At 37.8% G+C, this 26806-nt stretch overlaps 1 protein-coding gene across 2 annotated transcripts in view; it reads right to left on the reverse strand.

Annotated features, from left to right (window-relative positions):
- Positions 1-464: 464 nt before the first annotated feature.
- Positions 465-26806, reverse strand: part of RGS17 (regulator of G protein signaling 17) — an 87494-nt gene continuing 61152 nt past the window's right edge. Inside the window, exons 3-5 of one of the 2 annotated variants that reach the window (XM_057738911.1) lie at positions 10561-10650; positions 8802-9036; positions 465-1333 (exon numbers count right to left, since the gene is read on the reverse strand). In XM_057738911.1, coding sequence (XP_057594894.1) covers positions 1145-1333; positions 8802-9036; positions 10561-10650 — 514 coding nt within the window. In that variant the 3' untranslated portion in view covers positions 465-1144. The remainder of the gene's footprint in view (positions 1334-8801; positions 9037-10560; positions 10651-26806) is intronic. The other variant, XM_057738912.1, reaches the window with a different exon arrangement.

The raw sequence follows: 26806 nt of genomic DNA on the forward strand, positions 1-26806 counted from the left end.
ATAAGTCGTTTTTAAGATACTATGTGAAAACAGTTAAGGTCTTAAGTAGAGAATTATCTTCTAGAGAACGCTTATAAAACTTCTCTTGGTTAAAAACTTAGCTTTTCATTGGATTTCACTTTCAAGGAAAATATGCCACAGCACAGGCGCAATTCATCAAAAGTTGTATGATGCTACATATAGGCATTCCTTTATTCAATCCTTCCTTCCTATTCCAAAACTAAGTTATCAAGCTTATTTTTTTTTCTTGCTAAAGTACATACTTTACACAACCATTTAAGAACTGGAGAGCCAGTATTTAATAAATTAATTACAGTATTGGACATCTGATATACACATAGATTCATTTGCTTCTATTACAATTAAAAACAATATCACTCTGTCATTGAGATAGAATATCTTCAAATTGTTTTGTGCTTTTTCTCTTTTCTTTGTATATATATATATACACACACACACACACATATATATATATTTTTAACATAGCAAAGTCTTCTGTAATGAAAATGCCACAGTTTTGGCAGTGAACAACCAGAGGAATTCTCCATTAGGATTTTCCAACAGACAGAGATAAATAGCTCTTTTTTTCATGTACAGAAATACTGGTTTCAAAATCAGTGTACTGAACACAGTATATGGCATATTGAATATCATAGCTACAATTTAAAAATTGGCTTTTTCTGTCTTAGATTATATTTAAAAATGCAAACCACAGCAAACTTTTTGGCAATTATTTCTATAAGACCATATTGCACAAAAGTCCTTAAATACAGATATAAGTTATGCCATTGGATTAAATATTAACAACTACATGGCAAATGAAGCAGTTTTACTTTGCACATGCAGTCTCTGGATATGCTAGGAGACTGTTCATAGGACTACAAATACAGTTTGCTTGCAAGTAGAATGCGTGTTGAACAAAACAAACTTAATTTGGCAATTCATTGTTTCATGTGGTATTTTCTCCAAACTTAACCACGGATAACCTTGATAAAAAAATGGAGACAAAGACCATATGGTTGTATTTTCACAGTAGCCTGAGGAATGCTAAACTGTAGTTCTCCAGGAACTCAGTTTCAGGTGTTATTTAACTACTTTTATTTCTTATCCCAGCCCTCCAAAATGATTTTTTAAAAAATAAAGATTAAGTTTCAGAAGTAGAGCTGGCAGTACTTTCAACAAATGACTTATAAATCTGAGAGTTCAAAAACCTTGGGAAAGAATCTCTGTGCATTAAGGTATATATCTGAAGTTGGGCATCTTCATACATGTGAGGATTGGGATCCAACAGATTTCTATTGATCACCTCTCTAACTCGAGAATCAAGACTGACCTAAAAAGAAATAAGAGCAGATACATTAAATAATATTTTTGAAAAGATCTCAATTAAGTAACCACAGTGCATGACATTTCAGAGAAACCTGAAAAAGGAACCTAAAACCTTGAGGTTATGTTTTCAAAGGTTGCATAACCTGGCATACTTTTATCCTCCAAAAGTTGAATTACACAAACAAAAACCAACTTTTGAACCAGAATTTTAGTTTAGATGCCTTGGCTTACTTGGATGTATCTTTCTATGCATTCACTCAGGAGTTTTTGACAACTTCTATTCATTGTTGCGGTGCTAGAGAATTCCCTAGCCAGAATACAAATTTACCTCCTCCTATTATGTGACCGCTGGGGGTGACTCTCTTCATGGAACAAGATAAAAATCTGGCAGAGAGCAGTTTTCTGTCAAAACTTAATGTGTATAGTAAGTGCGGATTCCCAACAGTTTCATATCCCAACAAGTCCTCCTGTATCAGAAGGAGGACACCAGGAATGTAGAAGGGCCGAGGAGAGCTAAACCACAGCATGCACTCCTCGGGTTTTATATCTACCTGCCATGGCATAGGACACTCTGTAGTCCTTACAGAGGAATACATCCGAAGGTCTCTTACTAAAGATTACGCAGAACATTTGCTGGAATTGCAATCTTTAAAAGGAGAAATGTAAGTAGGAATTCAGAAGACCCATTCAAGTAATCATAAGGTGTTATTTGAAAAGTGTAAAGAAATTAAATTCTGCAAGTGATTCAGTTTTGTTTTTTGTTTTGTTCTGTTTTGTTTTTCCCCTCACTAAATGCTAAACCATTGGAACTGGTAGGGCATGTTGGAATGGGAAGGGGGGAAAACTGAATAGCAATAAATGCACACTTGGGGAACAGAACTGAGCTCTGCCCTGAAATGGCATGTTAGCAAAACCTTCTAAGAGGCAAACCACCTCTGAGTCCTGACTGGTGTCAGTAGGTCTCACTGTTGAACTAAGACTAGGACATCGTGATCCATAGTTATCTATCTCACGATGTACTCAAGTCTATACAAACCTTTCATATTTTTAGCTAAATGTTTTGTCACAAGCATTTTGCAAAAGCCTTTTTGGTTTTGGCTTCTTTTCCCACCCAATATTTGGACTCAAAGCCCGGGATCAGAAACAGTTCCTATGATGGAAGCCACTCATATTCCATCTGGTGTCCCCAGATGCCTGAGCTCAACAGCCCATGTGATATTGGGTTCCTTGATATACTCCAGGGATGGCTGCTAGGGGAGGATGTGTCAGGAAATGGTGATCCACACTAAATTTCTGTGGTTTAGCTAGACTAACTTACATATAGAAAACATCATACATTTCTTGGCTGAACTATATATTCTTCTCTCTAAATTCTAAAGAAAAAAAGAAAAGATGTACTGAAAATGGATCATTAAACTTTTATTCTCTGTGTTATTGCCATAGGAGGGCATCATCAAGTACAAAGTAATAAAAATCACAGAATTTTTATCTAAGCTTTTCATTTAAAAATATCATTTGCTTTTCTACTCAACAGGAAAATGTTGACATTGGAATTTAAACTGATAGATCTTATTCTGAAATGTGGTGTTATGGTAAAGTGAATCTTAACAAACACATTCTATTGGGTTGACCAAAAGTTTCATTTGGTTTTTTTCCATAAGATGGCTCTAGTAGCACTTAATTGTCTTTAACTCCATTCGAAACGATTTTGTTAGATTGTATGTGATAGCTGTTACATCAGCATGGATTTAAAAAAAGACTTATCAAAATTGGTGAATTTTTGCATAGCCATTTTAATACTGAAGATGGAAGAAAAAAACCAAAGTTTCAGCATATTATGCTTTATTCTTTCAAGAAAGGTAAAAATGCAACTGAAATGCAAAAAAGATTTGTGCAGTGTATGGAGAAGGTGCTGTGACTGATCAAACGTGTCAAAAGTGGTTTTCGAAGTTTTGTGCTGGAGATTTCTCACTGGATGATGCTCCAGGGTCTGGTAGACCCATTGAAGTTGAGATAGCCATCAAATTGAGACATTAATTGAGAATAATCAACTTCATACCATGTGGGAGATAGTGGACATACTCAAAATATCCAAATCAAGCACTGAAGATCATTTGCACCAGCTTGGTTATGTTAATCACTTTGATGTTAGGGTTCCACGTAAGTTAAGTGAAAAAAATCCTTCTTGACTGTATTTCTGCATGCGATTCTCTACCTAAATGTAATGAAAACGTTCTGTTTTTAAAACAGATACTGTACAATAATGTGGGACAGAAGAGATTGTGGAGCAAGTGAAATGAACCACCATCAACCACACCAAAGGCCGGTCTTCATCCAAAGAAGGTAATGTTGTGTATATGGTGGGATTGGAAGGGAGTCCCCTATTATGAACTCCTTCCGGAAAACCAGACATTAATTCCAACAAGTACTGCTCCCACCATATTCACCAGACACTGATACTTCTGATTTCCATTTATCTCGGTCTTTACACAATTCTCTGAATGGAAAAGCTTTCAATTCCCTGGGAGAGTGTAAAAGGCACCTGGAACACTTCTTTGCTCAAAAAGATAAAAAGTTTTGGGAAGATGGAATTATGAAGTTGCCCGAAAAATGGCAGAAGGTAGTGGAACAAAAGAGTGAATATGGTGTTCAATAAAGTTCTTGGTGAAAATGAAGAAATGTCTTTTATTTTTACTTAAAAACCGAAGGTACTTTTTGGCCAACCCAATACTATTTCTGTAAATGGTGCTCTTTACTTTCAAACTTGGGAACTTTTTGTTTCACTGGAGAAAGAAACATTAGATTACTGACAGAGAAACAAGGTCATTTATTTCTTAAATAATAGCATAATTAAATATATGCTATTAAACATATATGTTCCCTAACATATATATTTAACATGTTTAACATATGATAAACTGATAACAGTTTATCAGTAGCTAGAATAATATTAGTTATCTTAAGACAGAGAAATAAAATAATTTGAATTATTAAATGAGTTGTCTTCATTGTATAATTTAAATTTTTTGCAAATTAAAAACAGCAGTAAAAATAGTACAGAAAATAGTACCTTTCAACAGTTAGTAATCTGTAAGAAAAACACATTTTCTATTTTCACTTAAAAAATAAAATATTTTACCTTAATATCTGGTTGTTTGTTTGAAAAGGTTGTCTGTCAGTCAAAAGAAGTGTAGAGAGGTCAAATAACAAGGATAAAGCCCATGACTATAACAGTCTATAGTTTCATCTTGTGGCATCTTTGTGCTTCGATTGTGGAACATCTATAACACAAGTTAGTGGGGGTGGATCCCAGCATGGGCCTGAGCCACAGTCACCCTAGGATCCACCCATGATTGGATGGCTTATAAGGCCATCTTGTCTCGGGTCCAATGCATAAGGGACTGAGGAGTTGCCTGTAAGGAACTCATCCTAGGGGAAGAGACAGTGGTAGCACAAGACAAGTTGTCCCTGTGCAATGGAAACTTCTTTTCTTACTCAGTCCTCACAGGCTCCCATTTAGATGAGGTGAAGGCAGGGATGCAGTGCAACAATAACAGAGTTAAAAAACGATCTGCTACTGTGGGACAGGGCGCAAGACAGCACTGATAGACTTGGCAGCATTTAACCGGCAGTTTTAGCAGTGCTGGAAACGTTGGCAGTATTGAAAGGTGGTAACTGAAGCTTTAAAAAGCGCTGAGTGACTGTGTGATAGGACTCAGTGAACTTGGAAGCATCCATTCCCACAGGGAGTAGGAGACAGGGAAGAACAGCATGTGGCTTGCAAACAAAAATATCCACCAGCAACTCCACAAGCTAGTTGGGAGGAAAATGAAATGACAGCTAAAGGTTCAACAAGAGTGTGGGGGTAAAGTGGGGAGAATGAAAACAGAAATCTGCTAGTGTGGCTGGGAAAACCTGGGTCAAATTGAATTATATACTATGCTTGATAGATTTCCTAGCGATGGAGCCAATTCATGTAAAAATAGGTGAGTATCGCTGAAAGGGAGCACACCAAGTTTTGACTCTGCTTTCCTCTTCTAGCCATCAAGATGCAATGGAAATTTTGACTCTTTGGATATTTTTTTGGTGGAATTATACTGAAAATGATGAATTACCACTGAAAGTCTTTCACCCTCATAAAGACCCTCCTAAGTTAATTAAGTTAATTTCTTGTACAGTTTTTTTTACACATGATTTAATTTTTCTCCCATTTTTTCCATTTTATTTTTAATTTTACTGAAGCTGCTTTATTTATGATTCTTTTCTAAGTAAAATTTTGTTTATTTTTTTTCTTTTTCCTTTATAAGTCCACATTCAATTTTACCAATTAGAGTCTCTACCATTGGAAATGTTCTTTATAATTTTAACTAAATTTGGTCTTGTCATGTAAAATCTTATAGATCCGAAGGGTATCTGATTCTCCTATCTGTTTTAATACACTTTTACCACGTGCATTTTTAGTCATATTATTTTGTGTTGGTTATTTCTACTGAAAATAATTATAAACTGCAAATAGGACTGATTATTGGAATGTATTTCTTGGAGCAAGGATCACTGGCAGGATAAAGTGGAGTAACCGTATTCCTAGTGGAGTACAAATGATGGGAAAATTTATCTTGCTTCTGAAGGAGAGCTCAGAAACGTGGTTAAATTCTCATCATGTCTCAAGTTCTAAGTTTGGGTTCACAGAAATCCACAGTAGTATCAGGAGTAGAATACTAGACAATGGAATAACTGATCAGCAGATGAGAGAGCATCACATTTGAATCAGGTGATCTTAGGATTCTGTTCTCTCTCTACCAGATTTAATCCAATGTCCTTGTTTTACCTCTTTGAGAATCAATTTCCTGTGCTGTAAAATGGTACCATCTGTCCTAGAGGCTAAAGGATTCTTGTGAGACGTATATTGTAATAATATACATAAGACCATTTTGTCAACAACAAAATTTAAGCCCAGTATAAGGTAATAATAGTAATGATAATAGTTGAGCATGTGTATAATGACACCTCAGACTCAACGTCTTAGACTTTATATCAACTTGAATTTTACCTTCTCAGAGTGACCTTACCTGACTAATCCGATTCTAACTCCATCATTGACCTCCACCCCCATCATAATATTTATCATGATTTTTAGTTACTTGTTTTTGACGTGATTTGTCTTCCATAAGGTACAGGCCAATGTTCACCATCATCTCCCTAACATCTACCCAGTACCTGGCTCATAGGAAGTACTCAACAAATATTTTTAAAATGAAAATATGCATGTATGAAGAAATGAATCTAGGGAAGTACCATCACGAGTGCTGTTCAGAAAAACTGATTTAAATGACTGAAAGTGCTAAATTCACACAATTTTGCGTGAAGAAGCATCTGTCCATGTGCACACACAGGACCCACGTCTTTCACATATGCATTATTTTTAGATAATTCTGGTGTTTAAATAGGCTTTTTTGCTTTTTTCTCCCAGATAGCAACTGGAAGTTTAGGGTCACATCAGAAGCAGCAAACAGTTCTTCTGTCATAAAAACTGTCATTCAGCAGAGCCTGAAAGTCATAGATTTAGTGGGTTTCAGAGCTTTTTCCACGCCCTCATTCTACAAAACAAGGTCCCTACGGCTGCAGAGCACTGAAGTGAGTTGCTTAGTGTTAAACAGATGGGTAAGTGGCAGGGCTGGATTGCAGCCCTGGGGAAGGACAATGCCATCACTAGATACTGGAACATACATAGTTTTCTTCAGTTCTGGTAAGTCTTACAGTTGTTTCAGCATTTATAGATATTTCTTTGTTCAATAGCTCAATGCTGTTTAAATTGGTCATAACTTGTAAGCAGACTTTTTATTAAAGTTCTTTATTTTGCTGGGTTTGTCTTTTCGATACTTAATACAAGCTGCCGCTGGCGTCTGTGATGCGTGGCAAGGCTACCATTAGCCTGAAATTCCCCATTATTACCTCCATTTGTTTTCCCTTTGAGGACAAAAAAGAAAATTTGCTTTTGAAAGAAATGCTGTTTTTTGAGTGTTTTTTTATTTTTATTTTTTAATTTAAAAATTGGTCATTTTCCCCTCTTGAAATGTATGCTATACAAAGAGTGGAAGATATATTGCCTCCTGACTGTAAACATCTATTTTATAACATAATGTTCAAATTATTAAAAATGCATACAACATGATCTTAAAACAATGAAATGTAATTTTCAGCACACTGGCTTCATGAAGGAAATATGCTATGTATATATAATTTTAAGAACGTAGACCTCCTCTACATTTAACAAAGGGGAACATGATGACCCCATCAAATTAAAGTAAAATGAAAGTCTAGTGAAGAAAACTGAGGTTCTGGTTAAGAATAAAGTCCTAACAATTTTCAGCTATTTAGTTATTATCATTTTATAAATGATTCAAATGTTCATGTTCTTTAAAAAATATTCGAAGTAGAAACAGTTACAGTTTCAGAGGTAGAAAAGCCAGACTGTCTAGCTCCAAAATGGGAACTGGATTCCCAACTCTGATTGGTTTGTGGTGGCTATTTTGAGGACCATGTTAAGAGAGTTTCTGAGGTTGAATCAGGGTACAGCAGTGAGGAGGACCATGACTAACTGGCCACATCATTTGGTGGGGAGAATGTAGTAGCCCCACAAGGGCCTTATAGCTGCAATTCAAGATTCGGTTTACTATCCTCTGTGCCCCTTTATATTTTTATTTTTGTAAACAAATCAACTGAATACCAAGGCCCAGAAAAAGTTAATGGAAAGAAGTTAATACAGTTGCTTGAAATGTTCCTTATTTATTAGGAACATTCTGGCAATGGGAAAAATAACTTGCACTTATAATAGCAGGAAAACCAGAACAAGTAAAACAATTGCCATTACACATCTCTCCTCCAAGAATATTAATGGGTCATAAAGGGTCATTCTTCAGCTCTGTAAAAATTCTGTTATAAGCAACAACATGGCAGGGTTTTTTGTTTTTTCCCCTATACCAGAAGTTTTCAAAGTAGTATGTATGTGTAAAGCTTGTTAAAGGTATGGATTCCTAGACTCTGTTTCCCAAAATTCAGTTTCAGAAGTCCTGTGTCAGCCGCAAGAATGTGCTTTTCAAACAAATGTTCCAGGTGATTCCCACACAGGTGATCTGGGGATCATACTTTAAGAAACACCTCCCCAGAGTAAGTTCTTCTTTTCCAATTTAAGTCATGGCAAATTATATTTACCAGGCTTCCTAATGTTAGTCGTGAAAAGCAAGTAGACTATCATGTGATTCAGCCAGAGATAAATGATCAAATCACAGTGGGGAGACCTAAACTTGAAACACGTGTTCAGGTAGATTCTCAGATTGGAATCTAGATTATCTACCCAGACAAGCCTTTTAGCCTATCCACACCCCAGGCATTCATTACTCAATTTGGACAGAGGTCCTTTTAGGTTCACCCATGGTCTAAGAAGCCCACATCAGTGTTTTCCAGATTTTTACCTCTTTTGGTGATAGTATAGAAATGTAATCTTCATATATCATTCTGGCCTTTTCTTCAATTACTTTTTTGTTCTGCTCTTTCTTTAAGTCTTCACAGGCAAGCCAGAAAAGTAGGTTCTCTTCACTGTATTCTGTTCGGAGGAACTCTCTGAAGAGGTTTCTTCCTGCTGGGGCCTTCATCATCTTGTCAAAATTTTGAGACCAGGACAAGACTTCATCTGAAGTGGGGTTTTGGCTGCAGAGACAGAATGGGGCTATTGTCAAAGGCAAGTTTGGTGCAGTTACAGGGAGAAGCAGATAGAAATGCCATTCAATTGCTGCCATCTAGTGGTCACTGTGACTCAGTGCAGCCTGACCTGGCAAACATCTGCCAGGATTGGGCTAGTTATTTCTGTCTTGACAAAAATTCATGTAGGTACAAGCTACGTGTTAGGCAGTCAAGCATTCTGGTAGCAAGGGACTATACACACTATGCACGTGGTCATCATAGATTCCTAATGAAGCTTGGATATTTCTGAAGCATGACAATCTACTTTAAGACTATACATTGAAAGGCAAACCGAACGTTTTTGTTTGTATCTGATGCAGATTTTAATTTCTAAGCCATGAGATAGTTTTTCTTTTCACCTCTGGTCACTATATTTTCATTTTTCACTAAATCAAAAATAAGAATACATTGTGTGCACTCGTCACATATTTTCCTAAACTTTAATAATTATTCTGGTAAATATGAGTGAATTGTTACCTATGAATGGAGTTATCACAATTAAAAAGCACAGAATATTTATAATGACATCAGGGACTTTTTAGATATCTATATTCAGGTTTTCAGGGACTACTTTCCTGCAGAAACCACCAGTTATTACTTCCTTTGCCTCTACATCAAAAAAATAAAGGAGAGAAGCTTGGAGATTCCTATGGTTAAATTAATCCTGCTTTTGTTTCCCATTCATTGGTCTGTTTAATAATTTTCCAACCTAAAATACATTTGGTCGAAAAATACTTATGTTTTGTTTTTTCTTACCCTTTGACCAAATATTTTATACAGATTTGCTTTTATTCCAAGACATCTGAACTTCCTCATTCGTTTAAAAAAGTTTAAAAGACAGAAAAATTACTATGAAGCATCAAAATTAAAACCTTCTCATAAGAAGCAGAAAAAGCACCTATTATTATACAAATAATCTAGTTGTATTTTAATTCTATTCTGTAGATACTGCATTTCAACTTCTCATTTTGGAGAAAATATTTGATTACAGTCTGTTCCGATGGAAATGGGACCAAGGACCAGCAGGGTGCCCTTTCTCACTTTCCTAGGTAATCCCATATCTTTTTTTGTGTGTATTTTAGACTCTTCAATAAACAGAACAACTTAAAAAAATTCTTAGAAAAGGGAAGTAAAGAATTAGGGAAATTTGGGAGGCAGGGTTTTATATATATAGATCTCATTAATGATATATATCATTACATTACTCTTTGGTGTAATGCCATTTCGACTTTGACTTCATGTATCAATCATTATTTTTTGAAAGAGAAGGATAAACTCAAGCAATGTTTTAGCTGATAGTTTAACAGAGCTAACAGAAAAAGTGATAAAAAGCAGTTGCAATCACAAAATAAGATCTTCCAGGCTGAGTATGCGTTCATTTCACAACACCATTTTGAGGAGTTACTGGGAAGCAAGAGATTATATTTAAGCACCGGGAAGATTACACAGTATAAGCATGAAAGACACAATTACAACATGAATCACACTCACCATTCCTCTAGGACCTGGATACTCTCCATTTTTGTGGGATGTGTGGGTCTTCCTGCATTTTCCCCTCTCTCTTCATTCCTAACAGTGAGGCTGTAATGTAGTATAACACTTTATTTTGTCAAGGGAAAACCAATTATTTAAAGAAAAGAAAAAAAAATTCCAGGAAAATATCTCACAGAAGAATTTTATTTTCAACTATGTGAAAGTATTTAGAGTACAAGCAATACCATTTTTAAATGACAGGTAAGCCCATGTCAACTAAAGGAAAGAGAATCATTATTTAATAAAGTAAATCATAACCTCAAAAAAGGGATACTGATATATGCCCTGACTTCATCCTGGCATAATTTGAATTACTTAAAATCTCCGAGATACCTACAGGAATATGTGCTTTAATATTGGATATATATCATTACATTATGCTTTGGTGTAATGCCATTTTGACTTTTGGTTAGTTCTGTTCATCGTTTGTCTTCCACTGACTTTCCCCCACTGATAGCAAAAAAGATAAAGTGTATCAGAATCTACAACAGAATTCCCTAAGTTCACATCACCCTTCTCTGCAAACCAGGTTTTCTGTTACTGATACCATCATTCCTCCATCCACTCAAGTTGGAGCAACAGGATTTATATTTGACTTTTTCTTTGCCTTTTCATCCCTTAAGTAAACCTCCAACATCTTGAGAGGGAAAAGCCAGTCACTCTGAGGCTCTGGATAGGACAGCACTGGGTGGGAGGTGTCTCTGTATATCTGGGATATAAATTTGGGAATTCTATAAGATTACAGGACCTAGGATAATCCCATGGGCTTTAGCAACCCAGAATAAGAATAAGAATTGTCTGATTCAGGTAAACTGCAGCTGAGCAGTTTTGTGGCATGAAACACTCAGAGTTCTAGATGCAGACAACGTGATGCGGAGGTGATGCGCAGATTCTGAGAAGCAGGGTGGGGAGGAAAATCCGGTGGCCTTGGAAAAGCCAGGCTATCGGATTAGCAAATCGATCCCTCTGTCTAGAAGCCAAGAAGCTTCATGAGAGCCTGTCAGAGAGCAAAGGAAGTTGGGATGATGCCTCTTTCAGTTCATTGATTATTTATTCAACAAAGGGAAATGGAAACTATTATTTTCTAGTCCCTATTATGTGCCAGGCACTGTCTTTTTACCTTTAATTTTACTATCCCCATTTTATAGATGAGCAAGCGAGGCACAGAGCTGTCTGGTAGGTTGGCCCAAAGGCAGGCACTGAATATGCAGTATGATTGGAATTTGAACCCATTTCTCTTGAACGACCCTGTAACTGTTATTTTAAACCATGCTCTCTGATAGGCACTGAGGCAATAGACTACTTATGTGGGTGGAGAAAAGCAGCACCAAACATGGTTGTGGCTTATTGCACAAAGGCTTCCAACAAGTAGCTATTATTAATCTGGAACATCTGCTAAGGGGAGCTGAGACAATGTCTCCTTAATTCATTCATTCTCAGGTGCAAGGGTGAGGATGGAGAGAATGCAACAAAGACCTGAAGGCAAAAGGGCCCTCTACAACTGAAAGTGAGACTAGATGGAAAATTTAGTTGAGAAAGGGGACCACCTCGAGAAAAGAGAACCCAATGGGAACTGGAAAGGATTCTTCAATCAGAAAAAGGGTACTTCAATGAACAAAATAAAATGTCATAGTGAAATAAATTAAGTTCTCCTCTACCAGTTTCTAGGGAAAGTGGCAGGTTTGTTGGTGCAGAAAAGGGGAAACCTTTCACAAATGTGGTGTGGCCCAAGGAATTCTGGGAAGCAGAAACTATAGCCGATTGTTACTCAAGCGTCCAAAGACTGAGGATTGCTCTGCAGGGAGACAGCAATTCCAGACCCCTCTCATCCTTCAATATAGGGGAGCCACTAAGAAGCAGTGAGACTGGATTCAGAGAGAGTAGCACCACTGGTTGGGTCTCTGGCTGTGGGCGCTGTGAATGTGTCTGCATGTCAGGAATGTGTTGGAGGACAGAGTCATTAATTTCTCAAAGTGTCTTTGAGGAAGAGTGCCTCTTTGGAATTTGATGTATTTCCGGTAATTATGGGAAAGCGAGTGGGAGGAGATAGGAATACACCATTGACGATATTCCGTGAAATTTTCTGGGAGAAACTAATGACACCAAGTGTATAAAAGATGCAATTTTGGGGGTAAATTCTAGACAGATCACATTTACATAGGAAATCAGTACTCCTTCTGCCAAGCTTCACTGAGCTCAGATATGTGTGTGTGCACATAGTGAGGAACTATTAAAAAAAAGGAGAAAATGAGCTTGCCTTGCTGACTAAGTAATAAACTCCTTGAGAATTTATTTCGGTTACATTTCCACACAGTGTCCTACAGAGTGTGCCACACTAATGCAGGTATCCTTATTTTATACAACGTCTTTGAAAAAAATTGTGTTTTCCATTGTGTCTTTGCCTCAGAGTGACAAAGCTGGAATCCACACACGATTCACAAGTTTCTGAACATGAATTCTGGCTCTTGTATCTGTTTTTGAGATGTTTACAAACATCCCAAATGCCACCATGTTAGAGTGATCGTGACGAAATATTGGGTTGTGTTCGTATCTTTTATTTCTACAGACGGTAAAACAGGGACACACATTTGTCCTAAAACTACTTATAACAGACATTCAGTAAGTGCCTAGCTGTTCACCGTTTGCTCCATTTCTTGATCTGATGCTGGACACAACATGGCCCTGTAGAAAGAAATTGAACGTTGGCAATCGATGTGTCCTTCTTAACTAACTGTCCTTTTGGACTGTTCTTTGAAAATTGGTTTCAAAGTTTGAGTTATCAAGAACCACTGATAATGCCATTTTAAGATGAAGAGAAATGGAGAAAATGATAGGAAATTTGGTACTAGACTGTTTGCCGTCTCTGTCTTAGGATGACTAACGTCTGTCCCCTATTTCACTTGGTCCTGCTCTAAGTAATACGGTGGGTTTTTTTAAGGTAATAAAATACAGGACACATTTGCTCTGGATCAACATATAATATAATATGATATATATATATATATGTGTATATATATATTATATGCACTTGAGAAAAGCTCTAAAAGGAAAACATGAAGCTTAACAGTTGAGAGGGGTCATGTGGCGACGTGTTCTTTTTCACTTTTACAATTCTTGTAGTATTTTAAACTAACATTTTCACTTTTTTTCATAACTAAAGCTATGAAAAAAAAACAGAATACATATACAATGTTCACTGTGGAGTCTTGATCAAAGTTTAAGTATTTTATGGAAGAAAAAACCAATAGCCCATGCTAAGAATATTAAAACAAGCATATAAATTCCCATTAGAGATGTTCTTGAATAGTGACTTTGAGAAGAGAGAAACACATTTGGTATATTTCAGAAAATAAGGAAATATGCCCTTTTTGTGTGTGGGTGGATTTTTTGCTTGTTTATAGGGGAGTTTGGATAGTGGAGTGGGGAAAACATTACCTACCGCCCTTTATTGAGTTTAGCTATTGGTTCATCATCATGGCTACATGTGGGGCCTATTTTGGAAGACAGCTTACTTTTTTTTTAAGAAAAACAATTGGTTCTTGGGAAAATCCTTGAAATGGTTGCAGATAAGATGAAAATTTTGTAGTGGCCATGGTAACTCTGGGATAGAGACTGATGACAAAACCATATATCTTTATACAAACACTCAACTGAGGAGTTATTAAGATGCTTAAATTTAATACGGTATGATATCAAGGCTCAAGAAAGAACCACTGTCACTGGTAAAGGCAATTCATTATTTTAATATTCTCACATTGTGCTATCAGCTTTTCCTTCATATTTAGCACTTCTACCTCAAAAATTTCCCATTGCAAAAATGGAATCAACTTCCTTCAGATTCTGGAAAAGAACTGGTAAGTTATTTAAATGTTTCATTTTTCTCAGTCGAAATATCATGGTAAAATAATACTACGACTTCACTTAAAAGTCAACAAGGATATACAAATATGTGTGATATGCCTGATTTATGCAACGGTGTCTGGGTTGGAAAGTCAAGCTGAACAAGACAAAGGCTCTGAAACTGAGGATCTCTGACAGGTAAACAGGCATCACAGAGCATTGCAGTGAGAGTGGAAATAGATGTGTTTGCCAGAGGGAGACCTAGACAAAGGGAATTCCACGCAGAGGGGAAAAAAATCATGTGTAGAGTTGTAAAAGAGCATGGTATCAATGTACAGCAAAATGGACAGATCAGATGTTTCAGGATGCGAGCAACCAGTTAGAATAGGCAGGGAGGTGCAGTTATGTAACGGGCCAAGAAAACAATGAGGTGGACTCCAAATCTCGAATGTATCTCCTTTACGATGATCTTGGCTTTCCAAGCTTTATTTTCCCCATTCAAATGGGGACAATGGTAGTGACCTACTACACAAGGTTGAAAGCAAAGGTTCTACACTTGCGGCGAAAAGGCAAATTATTACACATGCTTCATTTAATGGAAGAGCAAATTGGTGACAGATTAAAATGACAATTCCAAGTTTATCGAAGAGCTTTTTATCTCAGCTCGAGGGAATAAAAACTTACACCTTACTGTTATTATAAAACACTTCCTCATATAACACCTTCCCTTTTCTTCCTCATAACAGTCCTGGAAGGTAAGCAGGGGCTTTGTTATTAATCACTCCCATCTGATGGAAGAGGAAGCAGTCACCGAGGTTGACTTGCTCCATACACGCACCTAAAACACATCAGGCCCAGCACTGGAACTCACGCCTTCCGACTTCTTGTTTCATGCTGTGTGATGCTTCTTCTCTTGATATAGAAGAATTAGTTGTGGTATTTTACATTTTCAGGTATTTACAAAACTGCATTGCTCTTGAATGTTTGGAAAGGGTAAACCTCCTACCACAATCCCATGTCTTGAAGGAAACAGCGCCTTCTATCGGCATTACCCCACAGTTACCAGTCTATAGGAGGTATTGCCCAGAGGACGGAATACACAATAGATGTCGCTCATGACCAGAACAGATGTTGTTACTGTAAAGAGCATCTCTGGGATGTACAACTCGCTCCCACCATCAAAGACAACACCGGGGGAGAAGGGAATTCGGAAAGGAGAGGCGCACTGATGCATTGCTTAGAAAGGACAACAAAAAGCAAGAAAAAAAGGCAGCCGGGGGTGGGGGTGGGGGTGGGGGCGGAACAGTAACCATATACCATTTACAATTTCAGACAAATACGAACTCAAGCTATAATGAAACCTATGACTTGAACCTTATCTCTTTTATTTCTACATTTTGGTAAAAGAACTTGGTTTTGAATGGAGTGTGTAATTAAGGATGGGAATGGTGGTTAGAAATGTGTGTGTGGAAATATTACGCAACACTTGTCTCAAAAAACATTGCTCCTATAAGTATTCCTCCTATTTTTCATAATCATGTATTATATATTATAAAACAAGTGTTTCATTTTGCTTAAGCTTTTATTTCATAAACTTAAAACCTCTCAGAAGTAAAATAATCTGCTATTAAAAATTTGTCCACTAGAGGGCTATGTTGCCTTTATAAATACAATGTTTCAGTCAACAATAAAAGAAAACTGAAAAAGTTTCTAAGTTTACCCTTATTTGGAAAAAAAAATCTATTCTTATGTGTATGGGGTTTTGATAATTACATCTTTCTAAGGACATTTGAAAAGAGTCATTCAAATTTTATGGAAGTGAAATAAACTCAAAAGGGATAAATTTAATTTTGGGAGGTGTGCATAAATGAACCCAGTTTTCCTTTTTTGCTACTTAGAAAATGTTCTGGATACTCCCCGGCCCCAAGTCAGCTAATTTAGGAATACTTTAGTCTTAAAAAGGGTCAGGCATAATCTTATTAACATTGTAGTTATTCTTTCCAATAATAAGCTGTTTTGAACTCTAATACGTCTTCTGCTAGGGTAACACAGATCTTGGGTGATACATTCTTAGAACAAATTAATTAGAAAAGGTTTTTAACTACCAACAGGCAAGAAATATTTTTTTATTTAAAAATTTTTCAAAGAGTCATTTTGAGAGTGGATTCTCCAAAGGATTTCAATCCCAGTTTCAGTTGTATGTAAACATTAATTGCTTCTCTTGCTGCACGGAAACGGAAAACAAAATCACTTCATCTTCTCATACTTGTTCTCTTTGCTGCCGATGTCCCTCTACACATGCTTCTGTATGAAAAGATGAGTTTCAAAAATGCCCTTTTTCTATTGATCTTCAATTTTTTTTTTCAAACTCTAAGCCACGTATTTAAGGTTTATGGACATTTATCAGGTTTAGAATGCCAACTGCATTTAACAAGTTATTGCCTGGTTAAAATATGGATCTACTATGTCAGTTCAGTTAAATAACCAAAGCCTCCTATTTGGCATATATAGAGTTTCTTTTTTTCCCCTTAAAATTAAGAGAATTACAGAATTGAATATTTAGATGTACTTTATATAATATACGCCAATCATTAGAATCATCTACTTCAGTTCTCAGGTTGACAGAAATCCTATTTTAAGCTCTTCCTTCAACCCACTGTAATTTTTCCCGTAAGTCATAATTAAGTTAGTGGGTGCTTTTGTGGAAAGCAAGTATCTTGGAGGCAAAAAGGCCAAATGGACGTTTATTTAGTTAGTAGATACTGTTATTAAAATGGCATGTAATCACCAATGTCCTTAAATGCATAAGTTAAGTTGGAGCTCAAGCTTCTAGCTTTAGTTAACTTGTGTCTCTGTTACAAAAAGTAGAATGAAAAGGTTAAAACCCTAGGAGCTGATACTCAGAAAAACATCTGCCAGCTGGCAGGGTCACTTACCCATCCCATCCATTCATTCCTCCCTGGGGATTTTCCAGTGACTGTGTGTGTGAATATGTTTGGGATAAGATGGGAGCATCCTTGAGAACAACTATGATTGAAGGCAACAATCCTGATCTGTGGGGACACTTAACCCCAGGATGTGATGAAATTACATCACTCTGGGTATCAATAAGTGTGTGGTCCAAGCTCCGGGAATGCTGAGTTATACCTGTGCTGGTTCACGTGAGAGTCGGCGAGAAAGGACCAAGGATACCGAATATAGAAAACACATTCTGTTACATTAACTGACAACATGCAAATAGAACATGCTAAGTATACAGTGGCCAAAGTCTGGTAATTTCCTTTCAGCCTGAGACTTGCAAATAATATCTATCGATAAAAGATTATTTAAGGGTTCCTGAAAAAACTGAACCCTAAATAACTGGTTTATATATGTTGTGAATCCCATCTTGCAGATGAAGAAACCAAAGCTCAGAGAGATTAAGCAAGTTGCCAAACATTTCATGGTTACACATTATAAAACTGGGATGTGTCCAGGTCTAATTCCAGTGTGGTTTTCTTCTGTCGTCCATGCTGCCTCTTGAAAGTAGGCTTTACATGAGGAAGGCACGTTATTAGAATTTGTGTGTAATCTTTAAATATGGAAAGACCACATCTATTTAGAATGAAATGTGAAGTTATTATTCTTTCTATATTCGCTATTACTTTTGAAATTGGTCACTTAGAAGGTTCTGTGATTTTAAACAATCATGTTTCTTTATACAAAAAAGTAAAAATGGCAGAAAACTGCTTTTTACTTAGGAGCACATGCTCCCAGGCATGAGATGTACATTAATATATAGCATATTGATATTGGAAACAAAGATATGAATTTTATAGCAAAGAAAATTATCATATTTATAAAACCCAATGAAGCAGAGTTATTATACAATCAACTTCATGTTAGTGAGAAGTGGATTTTATTCTTATCTAACAAGGAATTAGTAATTCCTGAGTGAGGTCCTAAAACAGCAGGCAAATTTTAATAGGTCTACCAGGCCTAGACCTAAACAAGTTAAGTCTAAGAGGAATAATAAAGAGTTCCAATGCGAGAGACAAAAATAATTAATATTAATTTCCATCAGATGTAGCCCAACTATGACATTTTATAGCTAGGTTAGGGGTAGCAAAAATGTCATAACCTCAGTTTTTGTATTATTATTGATTTGAAGAGGCTGGGGTGGGGGGAGCAATTCTTGAATATTGTCCAGATGGCTAATATATTTGGCCAGGATTTAGAAGGGATGGATTTCACATGGTTAGAAATTGAATAATTTGCTTTGATTAATTCAGAAAGGGAACCCCAGCTTCCCTCAACTCGAATCGTCACCCCAAAAGATCGGGGTGTCTCAGAGCCTCTGGAAAGGGGTGCCCTCAGCAGCTTTTCTCTCCAAATTCTTCCTCCTCGTGCACCTTAAGGAGAAGCTTGATGCTCACAGAGTTCACCGATAACCTCCCAGTCGGCCAGATGACAAAATGTTTTATGATTCTTATCGCATTGGCTCTCCCTGGTGTGTTTGCAACATCCATCATTCCCTTCTGTGTGAAACTCTCCACTCTCTGGGCTGCTGGGGCGGCCCAGCGCTGTGTTTTGGATGTTACCTCCCAGACCTTCCCTTCTCTGCCTTCTGCGTTTGCACAGCTGCACGGCTTTCTCTTTAAAGGTTGGTATTTCCTGAGGTCTCAGTCTGCAGCTCACTGCTCTTCACGCTGGGCCATCCCCTGTCTCCTGTCTGCTGTATGCTGATGACTCCCTGATTGTTATACCTAATCAAGACCAGCCCTGCAAGCTTCAAAATCATTTCCACAGGTAATCCTCTGTTACCACAAACGGATTGAATCCAGCCCAGCATCCTATCCTGGCCTAAACCACCTCCTGTTCCAGCGTTCTCTCATCTGACGGGCTCACCATCAACCCGGCCACTCGAGCAAGCAATGGTGTTATCCTTCCCTGCTCCTTCTCTATTGCAGATGCTTGACAGTACTTCCTAACTTTTCCTGAAACTGGAATCTCTCCATTCCTTTTAATCATCTTTCATTTTGCGCCCCTTGCATCTCTCACCGAGACTGTTACAAAAGTCTTCTAATATTCTTCTTGCTTCTGTCCTATCCTTCCACACAATTCCCATTGTTTCCAGAGGGGTATAATTAAAACATAAAATGGACTTTGTTCCCTTCTTACTTAATCATCTTCAGTCCCTTCCCATTACCAAAAAAAAGTATTAAGTCCTAACTTCTTACTATGGCATAAAAAGCATTTTATCACTTGTTATTTTCTACTTCTCTAGTCTTCTATATTGTCCTTCTTGACTTCATATCCCAGTAGTACTAACTAGATTTCAGTGCTCCCTCCTGGAATCCTAGCCCCTCGCTGCTACTAACTGCTAGTCCTACTAGTACTGCTACACACACTCACACACACACACACACACACACACACACACAGAAGAATAAAGTGAATGGTGCATAAAAAGAAACCTGGTGATTCCCTAATGAGCATTAGCTGCCCCAGCATTATACTCAGGCCTGGGAGAATGTGCCTGTAACTGTTTTAGCCTTTTCTTTTATATTGGCGTATAGTTGATTAACAATGTTGTGTTAGTTTCAGGTGTGCAGCAAAGGGATTCAGTTATACATGTACATGTATCTATTCTTTTTCAAATTCTTTTCTCATTTAGGTTGTTACATAATACTGAGCAGAGTTCCCTGTGCTATACAGTAGATCCTTGTTGGCTGTCCATTTTAAACACAGCAGTGTGTACATGTCCAACCCAAACTCCCTAGCTATCCCTCCCCTCCGCCCTTCCCCATGGTAACCGTAAGTCCATTTTCTAAATCTGTATCATTACAGATTTAGAGAATCTGTATCATTTTATTTAGATTCCACGTATAAATGGTGCCTGTAATTTCTGAAAAAAAATGTGTGACACAAATTTACATATTTTATAAAGTAGACTCAATTGGAAAATCCAAATTCCATCATCCAATCAACACCTTAGTATTAATTAAACACCTACCATGTGCCAAATAATATGTTATAAGCCAAAATATAGTTTTGGCTATTTTAAAGCACGAAACTTTAGTATACCTTTAGGAAAAGGCCCAGTGCCAAGTGACCAGCATGAACGGTTGTGAATTCCACTATAAAATCCGCATAACATAATTTTACTGAAGGCCTTAATCTAAAAAACAAAAACGCATGTCACACAGAAAGAGAATCACTAGGATGAAAACCAGCGTGTGAGCTGGGCATCAGATCAGCCCCCCAGGTGTGCAGCCTTGTCCAGGGCAGGGGAAGGTGTGGCCATGGGGGTGACCAGCACCGGCCCATTGCCAAGGTCATCAAGAAGTTCTGCCACATCCTGGCCCATCGAGGTCCAGACGGCCCTCACCCCATCACCACATACAGTGAGTCAGCTGAGATTCAAGAGAGTCTCCCCAGGTCTGACCCTGAAATGACGTGAAGCCAGCTGGGGTATGTGGGCCCATGGACAGCACTCAAGCCTCAGTACAGAGCGCTGTCCTTGGATGCGTGGCCCAGGCTCTCCACCTACAGTCTCTGTCCTCCTGTCACTTTAGCATTCTGGGCTTCTTCAGCAGAGCAAGGCCCCTCCTATCATCTATTCTCTCCTATCCTGAGGATACGTCTTTGTTTTCTTTGTCAAACACTGTCCTGCATCTCAACCTTGTGAGGCCCACGTCCTCTCCCAGCCCAAACTGGCACCCCACTCTCTGAGGGCTCTGTCTCTCCCAGGAGGCCCCTCTACACTCACCACAGAATCAGGTGGGGCTTGGCACCCCCCTTCTGTATCCTCTGAGGTGTCTGCCCTCTGACTTTCCCCTTCTCTGCTCCCCTCCCCCTCCTCAGCTCTGCGATTCCTCACCAGGCTCCTCACACTTGAACTCTTCCCATTCCTTCCTATCCTCCACCTCACGGGAATCATGACACGGATGTCCCCCCAGGTGAACTCAAGACACCCAGCAGGACATGTCCTTGGTTCCTCCCTGACCTCACTTCCACTGGCTGTGAGCTGCCTGACCTTTGTAGCTGGCCCTTGATTTCTTCTAGCTGGAATTAATCTAATCTTCCTTCTCCATTCTTTTTTGGTTCAATCTTTCTACTCTTCTAAATAATACTGGGTATAATATTTTCATCCAGTATTTTGTTTTCTTCACATCCATCTTTCCATTGATGGTCTAAGCACTGCAATGTGACACTCAGAAAAAATATGCATTTACAGTAAGCACAGAGTCAAAAAGGAATGGATAAAGAAGATGTGGTTCATATATATAATGGAATATTACTCAGCCATAAAAAAGAATGAAATAATGCCATTTGTACCAATGTGAATGGGCCTAGAGATTATCATACTAAGTGAAGCACGTCAGACAGAGAAAGACAAATATCATATGATAGCACTCATTTGTGGAATTTAATTTTTAAAAATGATATAAATGAACTTGTTTATAAAGCAGAAACAGACTCACAGATTTTGAAAATTAACTTATGGTTACCAAAGGGGAAACGTGTCGGGGAGAGAAAAATTAGGAGCTTGGGATTAACATATGCACACTACTATATATAAAATAGATAACCAACAAGGACTTACTGTTAGCACAGGGAGCTCTATTCAATATACTGTAATAACCTAGATGCGAAAAGAATCTGAAAAAGAATGAATATATGTATATGTATAACTGAATCACTATGCTGTACACCTGAAACTAACACAACGTTGTAAATCAACTATATTCCAAGAAAAAAAAAACATAATGGTATGCCTTCCATGGAAAAGGGTCAAAGAATTCTAATTCTGGCAGTTTTCCAATAGATAGCACTCTGATCATAGGTAACACAGACTTGGCAGAGGCAGCGTGAATACTAAACTTTTCTGGAGGGTGACCTGAGGATTAAAACCAAACATTCATGTCTAGATTCAATTGCTCATTGAGAATCTGTTCCCTGTCAAGGCAGAGGCAGGGAGAATCTTGTGAAACCTAATGATGCCAATAGTACTAAGCAATAATTAGCATTCAATCCGCTGCAAATGAGTGAATGAATGAGTGCACGACGTAGACATGGGCCATAGTCCCAATGCCCACCTTCTGGTTTCCTGTACATGGCCTGGGAAGCCTGGATTCACTTTGGTACATGTCTGCTTATTGTGTGCGTTTAAAGATCATGTAAGATATAGACACTACTGAAAAAATTTACCTATGACATGGTGAGACAGAGTTTTCAAAACCAGAATTCTTTGCAAGTGATATTTTTCATGGTCTGCTCACAAGTCCTTTGGAAGTCCTGTGCAGTTAACTTGTGCTCCCATGTGAGATGAATCAGGTCACCGAGGGCGACAGGTAGAGAAAAGACTGCTTCTTCACTGGTGCCTTAGATGAAATGATTCAACTTGCATGTGTGAGCAGATTTATTTCCAGGGTGTGGTTTCTTTACCATGGAACAGACGTGGATTTTGTTTTTCCTTTCAAAAAATATCCTTTGGCTTTTAGAGCATGCATTTTAGTATTTCCACTGGCAAAGAGCTAAAGTGTGACGGCGTCAGAGGATAAAATAGGACATTATTTTTGCACTGTTTTGAATTATAGAGGCTGTGGTACTTGTTAAAAATGGAGGGACGGGCAACCAAAAGTATGTTTATGAAGTGCTGAACGTTTACTTAGTCAGATCTGTCCCGTGGTCTGGAAACTAGCGTGTCAAAAGGGAGATAATTTTAGCTCTCATGGGGCTAGTTAATGTAATAACGTTCTGACCAACATTACTGGAATGGAGAATATATATGGCAGTGGGCCATATATAGCAGTGCATGGGATTGTGAATTCCATCTGAAAAGTTGTATTTCATATAATTCTTAAAGAGTTTGCAAAGTAAAAAGCTTTGGAAATGGTTCATATCCAGCCTGGAAATGAAACGATGGCAAGTGTCATCTTAAAGTGGATAAAACAAGGCACTGGAGATTAGGAGACTTGCATTTTGGTCCCACTTCTGTTATTAATGAGCTTAGTGACAGCAGCCAAGCCTTCAGTTGCCTTCTCTGTAAAATCAGACACAGAATTTTTCAAGCACTCAGTTTTTAGCGAGGCTATTTTTTCTTTCAGACAAAATCCTATACCTTAATCTGATAAGTAAAATAGCTAAAGAGGGAACCATTCCCTTGGAAACTGCAAGTGGGGAGCCTGGAGCTGGGGCCAGCAATACGTGCCCTCTCCCACTGCCCACCTCCACACTGTTCCTACACCACCCCACAGCCGCATGAGAAGTCAACGGAATATTTTGGAGGCACGGTATCTGACGTCTGCTGAGTTCTCATTTTTTAAGAGTAAACACAGAAATCTGTCTTCCTTGATAGGACACCCCCAGGAGCAATAAAAAAAAGTGGATTAGCCTCTAGAGACTTCCTTGAAAAAAACCATCTGGGTTATTTTTGTACAACCTCTGATGCTAGGAGAGGGTCCGTGAGACAATTAAGTTCGCAATGCATTTTGGAAACTCTACCTTTCTACCTCCTGTTTGAGGCACTTGTTTTGTAAGCACAATACGATTTCCGGTTTGCAACACACTTTCACAGGTGTCTGACCTACCGCATGCATCCACACTGTCGGCAGTTTTGTGAGGAGCCCACATCTTTAAAAGGTTTCTTTCTCATAAAGAAAAGGGAAGAGGGTTAACTACCTGAAGAGGCAGCTTGTTCTTTTTGAATCTTGATGTAAAGGGAACATTGTTTTGACAACCCTGAACCTCTAGACATGTGATCTTGACAAAACTCTCCTGGTAACAACTTGGTCCCACACATAGAAGGTCATGCAAGTTTATAGACTGTCTGCTTGATGGACAAGACTTGGGCATCCATGACTTATGTGTGTTACACAGGTTAAAGTGTGTAAACCTCATTCCTTTGCTTTCTCTTCTTGAAACTGAGGGATCTGGGGAGAAAAGGGAGATAGATGGATTTGGGGAAGGAAATGGCTCCTTGACAGGGACAGACGCAAGCCATCATGAAGTAATCCTAACTTTTTAGGTTTTTGAAGGAAACTATGGAAATATCCAGCAGTTATGTATCTATTCTCTGTATCACCGCCCAAAATAAAGCATAGTGGTAATTTTATAAAGACAGGAATAAATTTAAAAATGAAAGAGGAGCTGATGATGAAATATGAATGAGAAATGCAAATTTGAGGAAAATACTAAGTTGTTTTAAAAACCCATAATGTGAGGTTTGAGTGAGGTATTTATATTTATTACTGGATACAGAAATTTATTTTCTTAGCACTCTATTTCCTTAAAAGGAGGTAAAATCAGCTACATGACAACTGTTCTATTTACAAATGACAGTTACTTCATACTTTGATTTCTAACTTTCTGTCCCTAAATTACATTTTTTAGTGTTTCTGTTTGTTCTACTCCTTTGACCTAGTCTGGAAAATCTGAAGAACATTGCTTTCTTTTTTTTTTTTTCCCACTCTAATAAGCCTTTACATTTTTTCCCCTAAACTCAAAGTGCAAAAATTATGATACTTTACAAATGCATGTGTAAAGGGCATCTCCTTTTATAATGAGATAGTTACAATTAAAATCCAATTTAACTATCATTCTTTTTTTTAATAGTTGCTGACATTAGAAATTACCTATTATTTATCATATAAGCGGACTTGTACATTTATAGTCTGTGCATTTTATGGCCTGGACTTGGGTATCCATGACTCCTTGTTAGCAAACAAAGTTCTTGATGATACTCTCTCGTCCAGAACTAATAGAACACGCATCCAAGGCACTATGTGCTTAGGGTCCAAATACCTGTCATCCTAGAGGTGTGGAAAGTTAATGCAGCTTCCAAAAGCTGTTTTGCTCTCCATCCATAGTCTGTGTTCTGTGACAATATGATGCTCACGAGCTCACGTTGACTATTTTGTTATTTAATGTGCACTTTAAGAATCAATAAAAGCAAGTCTTACTAAATATCTGCAGGACAGATAAAAGCAAATCTCACTAAACATCTGTTTGACAGAAAATACTGCACAAAACTTCAATGTTTTGGTGTTTTAATTCTGAAGCAATTCAGAAATAAGTTTTTGCAGGCAAATAAAATCATATACTAATTACTGGAACATGGCGTAAAGCAGGTGAGAAATAGGAGTATAATCCTCAACATGATTTAACAACATATTTGTGATGTTTCATATACACTTTAAAATAAAATAGCTTTCCTTTCCAAGGTAATTTTTACAGTATATCCACAAGCTAATCTTTTTTTGTTTTTAATACATTATTTGAAGACAGCTCTTCTTTAAAGAGTTTTTATTCTTCCAATATGAAGTATTCCATAGTCCAGTAATTAACTCTTATTAAACACATACTAAGGGTCAGGCATTATTCTCAGCTTATATGTGTTTCATTGTATTTAATGTTTAAAACATTAAATGAGGTAAGGATTCTTATTACTGTCATTTGATAGATGAGAAATCTGAAGACACTAAGCAACTTGTTGAAGGTCAAATGAATAGTGACAGACGAAGAATCTGAATCCAGGCAGTCTGACTTCAGAACCACCATATTAAGTCACTACCCCCATATTTCACGGATTAAGACCAGAGCTAGATGATCTCTTGAGAAGTGATGCAGAAAAAAATTACACAATTGCATTGAAATACTTCTTTAGAACTCTATTTCCTCCATCAGAAATACTTAATTTAAGGCTTAAGAATGAAAGAAAATGGAATCATACATGACTTTCCCCATCAAAGAATCATCATCCGGGAAGCAATTTTGATGTTTATAAAAACTACTTTGAACCTTCCAGATTGCTCCAATATAAAGTCTTCTGGAAATGAAGTTTCCGAGCGAGCTCAGAGCTCGTTCAACACCAAGGCTGCCACTGAAGCATTACATGTTTCATCTTCCATTTTGTCCACCAGGATAGAATATTAAGCCACCATATCACAACAACGACCCCCATGGATGTTGGGAAACTGCAGAGATCGTGGGTGAGAGGATGACGTAAGCATCCTGGTCTTTCTTTAGGGTTTTGAAACGGGTTGGGGAGATCCAGAAGACCATTGCTAACCCAGAAGGTCCACCTGTGAACTGGATCTTACAGAAACGTGTGGTTCTGTGGAAATTCCATTAAGTCTAGCATCTCCTGCCCCCACCAAGGAGTCTCATTTGTGCAAATCTCAGGACTCTGTGTCTCACTGATTTCCTTCTTTTCAGACACTTTGGGAATTTGGAACTGAAGCAGGTTTTCTGAGGTGCCTGAATCACGGACATTTAGAATGAAACGAGACGGGGTCTTGAAAATCAACTTGTGTAACTCTTCATCACTTTGCCAGTAAGGAAACCAAAAAACAGATTACAACTTTGTCTGATGTCCCAG

The sequence above is a fragment of the Hippopotamus amphibius genome, chromosome 6 (assembly GCF_030028045.1).
Source record: "Hippopotamus amphibius kiboko isolate mHipAmp2 chromosome 6, mHipAmp2.hap2, whole genome shotgun sequence".
NCBI lineage: Eukaryota > Metazoa > Chordata > Mammalia > Artiodactyla > Hippopotamidae > Hippopotamus > Hippopotamus amphibius.